Source organism: Euprymna scolopes, chromosome 7, assembly GCF_053919585.1.
Source record: "Euprymna scolopes isolate OS-2025 chromosome 7, ASM5391958v1, whole genome shotgun sequence".
In the NCBI taxonomy this organism is placed as follows: domain Eukaryota; kingdom Metazoa; phylum Mollusca; class Cephalopoda; order Sepiida; family Sepiolidae; genus Euprymna; species Euprymna scolopes.
Genome location: NC_136488.1, coordinates 23,844,467 through 23,859,344, shown reverse-complemented (window position 1 = coordinate 23,859,344; position 14,878 = coordinate 23,844,467). Strand labels below are relative to the sequence as shown.

General features: G+C 32.3%; 1 protein-coding gene across 1 annotated transcript in view; it reads left to right on the top strand.

Moving 5' to 3' along the window:
- Positions 1-14,878, top strand: part of LOC145279647 (putative sodium-dependent transporter YocR) — a 79,907-nt gene that overhangs the window by 38,185 nt on the left and 26,844 nt on the right. The window contains exons 7-8 of the mRNA XM_080130877.1: positions 5,423-5,585; positions 12,232-12,360. Of these exons, the coding sequence (XP_079987003.1) occupies positions 5,423-5,585; positions 12,232-12,360 (292 nt within the window). The remainder of the gene's footprint in view (positions 1-5,422; positions 5,586-12,231; positions 12,361-14,878) is intronic.

Below are 14,878 nucleotides of genomic sequence, written 5' to 3'. Positions count from 1 at the left end.
AATTGGTGATTATAAACTCGGATACTTGTATGGTAATGTAAAAACCCATAAACCCAACTCTCCCTGCCGTCCCATTATTTCACAAATAACAACTCCTATTTATAAATTAAGCAAAACAATCAATGAACTCATAACCCCTTACCTCCAAAGCAAATATAGCATAAAATCTACCGAAGAACTTATACAAATTCTCCAAACAACAAAAGTTAACAAAATCACCACCAGACGTAGGAAGCCTCTTCACCAACGTCCCAGTTCATGAAACTATTAATATCATCATGGACAATATATACAATAATCCATCTCTCCCGCCACTGAAGATCAACCCTACAATCCTAAAAAAATTATTACTAATATGTACAACCGAGGTCTCCTTTTATGATCATAAAGGCAACATTTACACCCAACTCGATAGGGTAGCAATGGCGTCCGTATTGGGGCCCGCCTTTAGTAACTTTTATATGTCCAACCTGGAGAATAAAATATTTAACACTAATAAAAAACCGTCTATTTACGTTAGGTACGTCGACGATGTTTTTATTCTTGTTGACAATAATAACGAAATAAGAAACTTAAGGATCATTTTCAAACAAACTCTGTATTAGGTTTCACTTATGAATTAAATTCAAACAATATCATTCCATTTCTTTACGTTCTCATACACTCCAGCAAAGATGAATTCATTACTTCTCTGTATAAAAAGACTATTGCAACCAATTCCTGTATCTTAAACTTCAAAAGTGAGTGTCCCTACTGATACAAGACCGCAATTATAAAAAATCTTATTAATCGAGCAAAATTAATCTTTTCAAATAGAAAAATATTCTACAGTGAATTAAAGAATATCAAACCAATCCCCCAATTTCTTAGTAGATGAACAAATCAAACTAACAATTAGAAACTAATAACCAAGTTAACAATCCCCACCCATCAATATATTCTATCGCACCCAACTACACCACAACTTTAAATCCGATGAAAAGGTACTAAGAAATATAATACATCGATATATATATCCCCAATCAATAATAAGATCCGATTTATCATTTACTATAAAAAATTAACTGCTAATCTTATAATTAAAAACAACACTTCCCGGACAACAAAATCAATCGATGAAACCAATGTAGTCTATCAATTCAAATGCCCCTTGAGAGAATACATCTCCAACACCAACAGCTACATTGGACACCCGACTAATACATTGCCGAACAAGCTCAATTTTCCAACACCTAAAACAACATGGCTGCCCACATTCTCAGTTTAGAAAGATCTTAGTGGAAAATACAAAAATCCTCCATATGGATTCAAACGTTAAAAGATTAAAAATATTGGAAGCACTTTATATAAAAACTAAACAACCAAAAATAAATTATGTAAATTTTGAAAATAGTAGTAACATTCTGAAGTGCCTTGGTACGTGACTATTCAATATATGTATGTATGCATGTATGTATGTATGTATGTATGTATGTATGTATGTATGTGTATACACACATAGTTACGTGTATACCTATATATATCTATTGTAATGTAAAGTTATAAATAATTAATATAAAAAAAACTGTAAATTCTATACAATATTGTAAATCACACTTTTAAAACCATTGTACATTTATTTTATTTATTTTAGCCACGTCCCAAATACGTTAGAAAACGTGTATATACACACACACACACACACACACACACACACACACACACACACACACACACACACACACACACGAGACGCTTCACTAATTCAAGAAATTTAAATATAATTTTAACTGAGGCATATAAAAGCGTCCAGATTTTAAACAAACAATAATCAAAACTGTCTGAAAAATGAGAAATATTACATAATAAATGATAAATTTCCAACTAAGAAAGCGAATGCTATGACTAAAAATCGAAACCTTGAAATTTTTAATCTGACATTCCACCAACTAAGCTATATTTAGACTTTTGTATGAATTTCGATGCCTTTGTTCAGTTTCAAAAGACAAAGGATACCCCCTGTACGGGCAGCTGTGCATATAATTGTGAGGCAAGGGTTGTGCAATCTCAACCACACTACTCCTGAATCGGCAGTTTGAGTCCAGTGGCAAGGAGAAGTCCAGAACGACTGGAAACAATGCTGAGATAAGTGGAGAGCACATACAGCATCTGGAAGTCTCAAATGGTCACCCATTTAGTACTGACCAGGTTCAACGTTGCTTAACTACAGTGATCCATCGGGAACCAGTGTGTCAACATGATTATACCGCATATAAATAAAGCTTAAAATATTAGCTTTAAAAAATAATTTTAGCTTTGTTGTGACGTCATAGATTTATGATCCACGTCATGGGTCAAAACACGAATTCAAACAAAATCAAACATAAATTAATGAATTAATGGGTACATAATAATAGTATTAAAATAATTTGTTTTGCTTTAACAACGTATTGATGTTAAAATCAATGTATTTACTTGATTTTGCATCCGTGAGGCACATAATATTAGTTATATGGACTTCTTTAAAATCGCACAAAAGTTGGGATAGTAGCTCAATAGTATATATTCCATCAGAGCTGATAATATATTGATTATTTAGTAAATTTAAGAATTAATAAGAATTTGTTTTAAAAATACATTTTCATTCAAACAGTCATTGCTGCCTACACCAAAACATAATTCTCTGGATAACATCACTGTTGCATCATTGTGCCTATTTTACACATATTTTAATAGAATGTGTTCTGATGAACTCATTGCACTTGTGCCCCCTCGACGTGCATATCCCAGACAAACTCGCTTAGCAACAAAATCACACCCTTTCATTGTTAAAGTTCCTAAATGCCAGAAAGCTTTCTACTTTAATAGTTTCTTCCCTCAAACTGCTAAACTTTGGAATTTCCTTCCTACTACTTGCTCCCCTAACTGTACTGATATGCTAAAGTTTAAATGTAATGTAAACCAACATCTTGTAAATCTTTCCTAGGCATGGTCCCAAATATTAGCCCCTTACGTCCAACTGGCGATATGTCTTGTTAGGGGTGAATGCGAGTAAAAAACAATTCTAGGTATTTTCACAAATTTCTAACACCACATTCAAGCAACAAAAAAGCATAACTTAATTTATTTGTTCGTTTATTTGTTCGTTTATTTATTTATTTATTCATAAACAAATGGGAATTGTTTTTAATTATATCTTCTGTAGTTAAAAGTTCAAAGTTGATGTATTACGACAATTAAAAAACAATCCTTTTTTTTTTTAATTCTGTTTATTAAAATAATACATACAATACTGTGAAAGCAAAATCAAGACTTCAAAAAAGGTGGTGATGGCAACAAAAAGTGTATTTCGTTTTAAATAGTATATATCCTCTAATTATTATTCTGACAGCAAAACCACCCAATAGCTACAAATGTGTTTCACTCCGATGAGAAGATGTCTACTCCTGCATTTATAGGTAAAAACATTTAGAACAAGGAGTAAAGTAAGTGAATAAGTAAATCAGCATGGATTCTACCAACTTAAGATGTCAGATGACAAGATCAATTAAATTAATTTTCAGCCCCCAAATTGCTAATTTAATTTTTAATAATAACTAGTTTATTGTTAAGTTGTTTTATTGATTTGAAGAGGGTATCACTTATTTCACCATCAATACTGCTACAACTGAATATAAAAATGCTCACCGTTATGGAAAAAATTCCATTCTTAGATGAGCTTTATACTTTATTTATATTTCTTACCCGGTTTAGAATAATAGAAACTATATTCGCATGTTAGATTTTGATCCTTCATTTAGATTATAATATTTCTAGCTATTTAACTCTACATTAAAATTTAATCCTGGCATCCGATGATCCTTATTGTTGTAAAAAGTTATACCTCAGTTACATTTAAGGCGTGATAGCAGAAATCTATTCCTGTGAAGACATCCCTGTATGGCATCTAGTCTTTTAATCAAAATTTCCTCTTTGGAATTCACTATGTAGAAAGCTTCCAATAAACATAGATTGCACCTTTTGATTTCCCGGGGCTGTACTTCCTCCCCCTGTCCACTACTGACCATTTTAATTTAAAATCTTCATTATTTCTGTTAAATTCCCTGCCCCAATCACCTAATGCAGTTGTATTCCTCTTTTTATTTTTATTTTTATTTTTAATCCTGATTTTTGTACCCCGCCTCCCTGCTATCGTTTACGCCATCCCTATTAGTTTCTATATCAGGTTCCTTTTTAAATGATACTACGTGGTTTCTGTATCTGTCCTTAAACACTGTTCCCGTGGCTCCCAGATAAATCTTTTTAGTGTTGTCGGTTTTTATCTCTCATTTATACACTATTTCCGAGGTTAGACATTTCCCATCCAATGGACAATTCCCAGGTATTCTGCAATTACATTTTCTGCTTAGGATACTTTTGTTTGATGCTAGTTCGCTATTGTTCCTTATTTTGCTGATTTATCTATTATTGGAGCTGATTATAGTGTTAGTTAAGTTTCTGGACGTTGAGAAAGGTAATTTTACAGAGTTTCTATTTATTATTTTGCTTAATTTATTATCCGGGGGGAAGTTTTGGTCTATTATTCTATAGAATTCTTTAGGTATATCATTTTTGATATGCTCGCTGAATGGTGGATTGAACCAAACCTGTCTCTTGCGTCTATTTCTCTTATTAATGATACCACCGTCATTTTTACCTGTTCTGCTGTTATTATTTCCCCCACCGTTCCTATTCTTTTGATCATTTTCAACGTTTCCCTTATTGATCTTTGTTTTTTTTTCTAGCTCTCATTGCCATGTTATACGAGATTACGCAGCTAGGTTTGTAGTTACTATTATTGGTCCTATTATATTCAATTTTTCCATTGTATCCCGATCTCCTAAGGGCATCATTTTACTGAATTACACAAACTCAGTATATTACATACAAGTCTCTCTCTCTCTCTCTCTCTATATATATATATATATATATATATATATATATATATATATATATATATATATATATATATATTAGGAGCACCTGCTATAATGTTTCCTTTTAGTGCTCGATTTTTTCTCATATTTTTTCTGAATGATATGCAGGGACACTTTGGTGAATATTTCATCAGTAAGAGGTGAGCTGCTGAATGGGCTTCACACTCCTTGCAGATACTAAGTAGATACCATTGGTTTTGCTTGAAATTCAATATTTTGATTTTCAAATTTCGCTCTTATGACGAAGAAGAACCAGATATTCTTATATCGGAAGTCTCAATACATTAAAAAATATATATAAATAATTAATAAATAATTTTATTCATTTTAAAATTGCATCATTGTTTTGGTTTAATTTTCTATTATAAATATTCATACATACATGAGGCTTTATTAGATACGAACATTTCTTGAAGAAACATATGTCTGTTAATTTTTCTATTCTCTTTTTATTTACCTTATAACAGAATCATTGGCAAACGTACACTTGTGGATTGGTGCCATGGGCCAGAATGCTTTCGACACATGGGCATGCACAGGAATCCTCACCCGCATCTCAGCGTTCGCATCACCTCCCATTAAAATTGTGCGATATAGTATATTGATACCAGCAAGCAACAACGTCATCAGGTAATTAATCGGTCTCCAAAGGAAAAACATCAACTGAAAATAAAATTTTTGTTTATTGAAGCACTGTTCAATAATTGGTCTTGATCACTGACAAAACAGATTTAAAAAAAAAATTTTTGCAGCAAAATCGCTCCAAACAAGGCATAAAGCCACTTCATATAAGGTGCTAAAAAATACCACTTCAAGGTCAAAATCTATCCAACGCTAATGTTATGTTCTGACCTAGAAAATAGCAATTCTTTCCCCTTTGTCAGAAACATCGCTTATGGAATGCAAGGACTAAATAAGAAAAGAAAATGAGTTTGTCTCTGCTGTATCGTTATTTTCATGGAAAGTGTTCGACTGAGCTTCAGTGTATGATCCCCTCTCGTCAAACTTTCACAAGAAACACTCGTCTAGCTGAAAACGCTATCAATAATTCCCCCCCCACTCGTTATCTGTGCCTAAACCTAAACGTGGATTCCATAAACAAAGCTTCTTTCCTAGAATTGCACGCATGTGGAATTGTCTTCTGTTTTTCTGCTTTCCAGTTGACTACAATATGGTTGTCTTTAAGTTTAACGTAAACAAGTTCTTGATGAGCCATTCCACTTGTTAACAAATTTACCAAATTTCCATTACTAACGATTACTATATTGTCCAATTTCTACTGAATACTCTTTAACCCTTATCCTCGAGTGGCTTCTTGGCCTTGATAAGTGGTGATTCCTATGTAAAAAAAAACCAAAAAAAAACAAAACAAAAAAAACAACGTCCACTTTCTATATATAATAAATATAAACAGCGTTAATTTTAGCCAGTTGCAGAGTCAGAGGTTTTAGAAAGAGCCGGAATACTATGAGTCAGTCAGAGTCAGATTTTTTATCTCTGAAGAATCAACACAAAGTCTGAATGGAGTTGGGGGTCAGATATTTTGGATATTCTAACAGTTGGATGGTATATTTGGGATTCGAGGACTAAATAAGAAAAGCAAAAGTAACGAGGCTGCCGAAAGTAAACCCAACGTCCACTTTTAATCCTCCAAAATTCATAAAGTGAGGAGAGCAAAGTGATTTAATAGAGTCAGTGGTGGATTTATTATGAAACTAATGATGATCAAGCATATGTCCCCTGGTAATTTGAAATGTACCTCTCTGCTCAGGCACAATATTTTTCTAATTAATAGAATTATTATCCAAATCGATGTGACTTTTTTAAAGTATTCATTATTAAAATAATCCTAGTTTATTGATCAAATTTGGGCATGATATGAAACTGCATTCTTTGGCAAAGTTCCACAGAGCTCTCAGGATTGTGAAGCCATCCCTTAATTGTCATTATGCTCAGATTCACTCTGACCTGGAGTTGTATAATGTTTTCATTAATGAGTAATCAATAAACCAAATAAACGACGTTATACATACATACATGCATGGCGGTGTTTATACATGCTGGTCTTTTATGCACTTTCCACTTTTTTCATGGTCACTACCTCATCAAGTGTTCATTGCATGATTCGCTTCATCTTCTTTCCTTCTAGCCATGATTCGTCATCAGTATCGCTAGATGAATAAAACTCCTGTTATGCAGGAAAGACACAAAGAGACCTTCGTTGTGTTTCTTCAAGGTTTTACTTGGAGAGAATGGACTTAAGAGAGAGAGAGATTTAAGAAAGAGAGACTAATGTTAATAATTATTTACTTCTTAAACTTAACTTTTTAACTTAAGAAATGAATGATGTACATGGAGAGAACCTTAGGGTAATATTCAGCTTAGATTATTCCACATTATTGGCGTGTCTCGTTTGCATGGCTTCCCAGATAAAACTGATCTTAAAACCTTAGTTTTCTCTTGCTCGAAAATGTGACGTCATTCGACATATCATATTGTTCAACTCCTGTTTTGTTCACAACATTTGATTTCTGCCCTTGCCTTGTCACCTATCTTTCATTCAACCCTGGGAAATGTTTTACAGATCTCGTTTATCATCATTTATTTAATGTGTCTCTTGTCAAAATTCACACTAGCTAACTTAATCACTATTGACATAGGGTCCTTAATATGTAACAGTCATAGTACCTGCAAGGGTCTTATCTGTTGTATAGTGAAACCTAGATTGTTCAGATATACTAATACATACGAACAAAAAAGTTTTCAGTAATCATATATACAAAGTAAAGTGATAATTTCCACTATTTCTTTGACCGGAATAGCTTTAATAATAAAAGTAAATAAAACTTGTTTCGACAGTAATCTAGGCTAATTATTGAACTGTGGTTCAATAAACAAAAATTGTATTTTCAGTAGATTTTATTGATTTTAATATTTAGTTTTGATCAATATTTGACTTTCTTTTGTCATAAATAATGGGGAGGGGTGTACTCTTACTCTATCCATTGATACTGGGATAACAATTAATAAGATACACTTTCTCTATATGGTCAATCCTATTTTGAGTATTTTCATTGGCTTTGAATGATCCATAATGCAATCTACGAGAAGAAAATGTACACAATTATAAATGAGGTCGGGTTCTTTTTTTTTCAGAGATACATACAGTTTTGTTTTAATAATTTTGTTTTCAATTTTCCCTACCAAATTGGACTTCATTCTAAAGGTCAGAATTATTTTAAATTGTTGTGTTTTATTTATTTATTTATTTATTTATTCTAATTATAAAAATAATAAATAAATTGTGACAGATATTCGTCCTATAATCAAACATTTGAAAGTAATCTTAATTTCATCAGAAATTGATATCCAATACAAATTTTATCAAAATTGATAATTGTTGTGGCCAAATGATTAAACAGAATCCACAGTGATTTTCGTTCATTTACCAAAAGTTAAGTTATACTGTGTTTTATTTTTGTGTTTTATTTTGAGGTTAAATGTTAATATAGTGAAATCATCAGTAAATTTATTTTAGTAGTAGTAGTAGTAGTAGTAGTAGTAGTAGTATATGGCGCAACCACATTAACACACCTGTTCTCATCAGATCACTGAATTTTATTTAGATGGGTGAACATTTGGGACTACCAAGACGTTGTATATAGGTAGGGAGGTAAGGGGTCAGGTCAGTCCCCATGCTTTCTAATGTGTGTAGTGGTATGTGCACACATTAACAACCTTATGGAAAAGATTTGTTTACCAAACTCCATCATCTTCACTATGGTCGCAAATGATAAGTAGTAATAAACAAATACGAGGTAACATTTTATATATATATATACTAGCAAAAGTACCCGTCGTTGACTGGGTTCAAAAACAGCCTACAGAAAATGGACTCTGATTTATGAAAGTATGATAGGTTATGAAAAGGAAGGGTTATAAAGAGATAGCTTCGAATTTGGGGGTATCAAAACCAAAGCAAAATATGATGAAAGTAAAAATAAAATAGATAAACCTCATAATTTATTATACCATACCTGTTCACACCGAAACACTTATCACAATATTCTGTGGATCTATATTAAAAAAACTTGTTAAACTTTGTGACATATTTCCATTCTATGGAGGTCAGGCGCGAACGAACACCCCATAATTTTATTATACCATATTTCTTCAAACTGAAACATAATTATCAAAGTATACTTACGCAGATAGATATGAAAAGTCTTTATTAAAGTTTGTGCCTATTTCCATTCTATAGAGGCCAGGCGCGAACGCAGACCCCACAATTTTATTATACCATCCCTATTTAAGTTAAAACTTATCAAAGTATTCTTATGTACATCTATATCAAAAACACTTGTAAATGTTTTTTTTTAAATTTTTTAATTTTTTATTTCCATACTTTGTGGACCAGACGCAAACGCAGACCCCACAATGAACCACTGTTCTGCCAGATCAAACATACCCATTCCTGTGTCTCGATACATCTTCTATCATTACATGTAATCAGTTTTTTAAAATAGTCAACCATATAGGAGCCTATTCGTGACCAGACACACACACACACACATACATACACAGACATTCAGCTTTATATATATATATATATATATATATATATGTATGCATATATATATGCATATATATATGCATATATATATGTATATATATATATATATATTTAGTAGAAATGGTAATTAATAAAAACCTGAAGAGAGTGCTCAATATTGTTGTAGAGCAAATATGCGTTTTATTTTTTATTATCGTATTTTTCTGTTAAGTTACATTATTGTTTCGGCTACACGACCGTTTTTTTGCCGTCATGTAGCTTCCTCAGACTTTTACAGAAATGTTCACTTATCATTCCACCATAAGCGAACATTTCTATAAAAGTCTGAGGAAGCTACATGCCGGAAAAAAAAAACGGTTGTGTAGCCGAAACAATAATGTAACTTAACAGAAAAATACGGCAATAAAAAATAAAACGTATATATATATATATATATATATATATATATATATATATATATATATATATATATATATTCAACCTGGAATATATATATATATATATATATATATATATATATATATATATATATATATATATATATATATATATATACAAATATTCCAGGTTGAAAATATTCAAAAGATTAGAATCATTGAATTCCAAGAAAGGTCGTTGATAGTGCTCAATCAAAGAGAGAAAATTTATAATTTTTTTTATTTTCTTTATGTAAATATAGTCATATTTTGCTACGATGAGACCTTTAAACCATGCTACACATTAGACATAGTAAAATATTTTCTCCTCTAAAATTATAAAACAGTTCTGGACTTTTTTTAATTATCAAAATTTTTTCTCGCCTGAAGAGATCAATAATGATCAAAACGGTCTGCACATCATAGCAAGATATTAATATATTTACCTAAAGAAAGTAAAAAATTACCCACACACACGCACACACATATATATTTTGTAGTCATCGACATACAGTCCTGTTTTGTTGTATCACAACTCATCAGTGCCATTAGACTAGCCCCTCTCCCAAGCCAAGGATCAAACCAAGAACTGTCGTGTTGACAGTCGGCAGCTCTACCTCTCAACCACAGAAGCGACGCCCGCAAATAACTCGCCGAATGTCTATTTAAACAAACATCCGTCCGCACCTTGTACAGTGCTCAAACCGCCTGTTTGTAAACAAACCGTGAATTTCGCATTTTTAATCCAATTAAGTAGCGAGTGAGAATTATTTACGACAGTGCTCTACCCAAATAGGGGGGAGCTTTAAAATATATAAAAGAAACCTTGTGTGTGTGTGTGTGTGTGTGGTGTGTGTGTGTGTGTGTGTGTGTGTGTGTGTGTGTGTGTGTGTGTGTGTGTGTGAGTCTGTTCCTTATGGACATCTGGGTCGATTTTTATGAAATGTCACATGGCAATGTTCTTAGATTCTGTATCGGAATGTATTTAATAAGTATCGATAATCGATAATCAAAATAATTCAATGAAAGAAGGAACAGACAATTTGGACCAAAGTTAACACCTTACACAAGTGCATTTGAAAGGTTTTATTATCACACAAGCCAAAAGGCCCGACATATAAAATCAACAGTAGGTTCTTTGATATGATAATAGCACATTTGAAATGAATGTTTCTGATTAAAGCACAACTGAACCATGATACTTGACTTTTTCATTTTAAGCTTAAATTCAAGTTATTATCACTGCACAAGCAGTAAGACCACACATATAAAATCAACAGTAGGTTATTTGATCTGATTTTATATGCCGGGCTTTTCTGCTTGTGCGATAATAAAACTTCTAAAATCACGTGATGTTAGGCTGTAAAAGGCGTTAACTTTTGTCAAAATCGCCTGTTCCTTCTTTCATGGGAGTTTTTCAATTATCGATTATCAATACTTATTGAAGACATTTCAACACAAAACCTATCTAAGAACACTACCAGATACATAAAGCACATTTGTGTGAAATTTCATAAAAATCGGCCCAGCTGTTGCAGAGTCTGTAGCTTAATCGCCATATATATTTTATAAACTAGCTCTACCTACGTATTGAGCACTTTTGAAGTAAATACTTACAGTTTACGCATAAATTTATACTTTCGTATATTAATTTTATGTGAGTAAATGAAGTAGTTATATATATATATATATATATATATATATATATATATATATATATATATATATATATATATATAGTAATTTGTAAAATATATATGGCGATTAAGCTACACTGAATATTCGGCGTTTCATCCACTCTAGGATTCGTCAGACTTATGCGCATAACGAATCCTAGAGTGGATGAAACGCCGAATATTCAGTGTAGCTTAATCGCCATATATATTTTATAAATTACTAACTAGCTCTACCTACGTATTGAGCACTTTTGAAGTAAATACTTAAAGTTTACGCATAAATCTATACTTTCGTATATTAATTTTGTGTAAGTAAATGAAGTAGTTATTTTGAAAATACTTTCTGACGAGGACGCATCACAACCCGTCTGAAACGCGCGTAAACAATTTCAATGACTTAAAAACATTATTACAATGATCCAAACATAATTCTCAATGAAAAACCAAGACACGGAATAATAAAATAATGTTAAAAAATACACATTGTTGGTGACTACTCCCTTATTTAAATATATATATATATATATATATATATATATATATATATATATATATATATATATATATATATATATAATGTTTTTGTTTCTATTTTCTTTTTAACTATGAAGTATCCTTGCTGGAATGATGTTGTTTATCATTGCCATGTCATCAATAACCTTTGAACCCTTTGTAACAACACGTCAAACTTTGGCCGGTGTTTATGACACTAACGAATATGAATCTCTTTTGTTTGTTTGGTAAGTACATTCCAATAGTTGTCTTTCTTTCTTTTTGTTACATTCAATTGTTTAAAAGAAAAAAATAATTCTTTTTGTTTATCATTGTTATTCCACATTTTATCATTATTTATTTTATCTTTTTTCTTTTTATATACATTTCCATATACAGCCAATAAAAATGTATATACAAAGAAAAAAAGATCACATCTATATAATTATAAAACTCAGATCAGCTTTCTTGCTTGGGAGTTTAAACCGTCCACCTGGTTTCTGACTTCCGATTTCAAAAAATTCGTCGCCTTACCTATTTCATGGGCGCCCTGTCTTAAGTCCGATATTCAAAGTCATTGCTGCTATTCAAAGCATACACAAGATCAACAATATGTTTTTGTTTTAACTTATTTTAACGTGTTTTCCTTCAAATAAATGTAATTTAATTCCGTTGAGTTAAAAAAATTGATTTAAATATAAATATGCAATATATAACTATAATCATATTTATAACCATATTTACTGCTTTTAGTAGTGCTCCTGTGGATTCTGACGATTTTTTTTTCAGGTCTTACTTAAAAAATATTTTCTCTTCAAAGAGGGGGCTGTAAAAAAATTTAATTTTAGTAGTGATCATAGTAGGGCCTCCTTAATTTTAATTAGTGTTTGCAGTAATGCTCTGGAGGTTTCCTGAGTTTTATTTTTTTCACTCATCACTTAAAAAATGTTTTCTTAAAACAATAAAAGACAATATGATCTCAAAATCAGTTTTTATTTGGAATATTTTTCATCTTACCCTTTAAGGGCCAATGGGTAGACTAGTAAATAATGATATTCTTACGTCATTATATAAGGCTTACTTCAGCTCATTTATTAAAGTATAACATTGTGATGTAGCATAATAGAGGGCATGCATTCATTTATATCTTATGAATTAGATGATTCTATTGTTAGCATTGGTTTCCCCAATATTTTTTTACAAGGGAGTCACTACTTATCAAGGCCCGAATGCCACTCGAGGATAAGTTAATGAATGTAAGGTGTTAGTGTAGTAAGCATTAATGGTGTAGATTGGGTAGAATTTGGATTATTTAAGGGGACAACTCACATATTGGACTTGAAGGCTACCATATTGTAGTCGGCTGGGAAGCAGGCCAGTGGAACATAGGAAAGAAGCTTTATTCATGGAAACGTTTAGATAGAGAGTAGAGGAAATTATTGATAGTGGTTGTACTTAATCGAGTGTTTTTGTGAAAGTTTGGCAAGAGAGACCATAGATTGGAGCTCAGACGAGCACTTGCTATGAAAATAATGATAGAGCAGAGACAGGCTCGCACTGTCTCTTTTGTGGAGAAGAGGTTGCAGGAAGGACAAAAAGTCATCATCTACTACATGATTCCATATCCATTTGATGAAAATCGGGTTTCTTTTTTTGTTGCTAACCATCTACTAGTTGGCCAGTTCTGTACAAATTCCAAAAGTAATAGGAGCCTTCCATCATGTTTGAAAGTGACATAATGAAAGATTGGCAATATGCTGCTGTACAACTCGTGCTCTCTACCGATCCAAGTTATGATAACAGGACCATTGCTAACACCCTCAAAATGCATCGCTGGATTGCCACGAATCACAAGGACGTGGCCAGGGTGATGAAAACACAGTTTCCGGCCATGGTGATGGTCTTTGGTGTTGTTTCACATGAGGACCACATTATTCTACCTCACATCTTTGAAGTCGGCTTGAAAGTCAACACATAAGTGTACCTGGATGGGCTGAAGAGTGTGGTAATCTCTTGGTGCAATCAGGTGGCCACTGGCAGATCCTGGGTGTGGCAGCAGAAGTTCTTGTTGGCCCACAAGTCCAAAGAGACCCAAACTTGGCTTCAGAATGAGTTCTACGACTTTGTATACTTCTCTCGCTAGCCCCCTCCCAATCTCCTCCAATCTGAACCCTGTTGACTACTTCGTTTGATCATACATTGAAAACATCACCAACATGACCTCCTACAACACCAAAGCTAGCCTGATCGCCACTATCCACCGAGTATTTGCCGAGCTCCTGCTGGCGCTTGTGGAAAAGACATGCTCCCAGTTCCAGACCCGTATCAAAGCGGTAATCGAGACTTAAGGCAACTACATTGAATAGATGACAGCTCTACTATATAATAATAAAAGTTTTAAAAGAAAGCTGTAGTGTTGTTTTCTTTTAGGCAACAATTTTATCGTCCCACTCTGTACAATAAAATTAACATATGTTTATGACTCCATAATTGTTACTGCAATCACTTATTCAAGTAAAATACTTTACACATATAAGCAACAGTTCTGTATAAAAAGTCTATTAGAAATGTACATAAAAAATAAAAATGGGAAGGTAAAAATTGATTACTTGTATGTATTTATAAATTATTAAATATTGCTGTTCTTTATACTTGCTTGTTATTTCCTTAAAGTAATAGATTAAAGTAACTGAGAATACCAAATCGTTCTTATAGCTAAAATATAAAGCTAAGTCAGTCAGATTGTCGATATTAGCCCTAAATAGG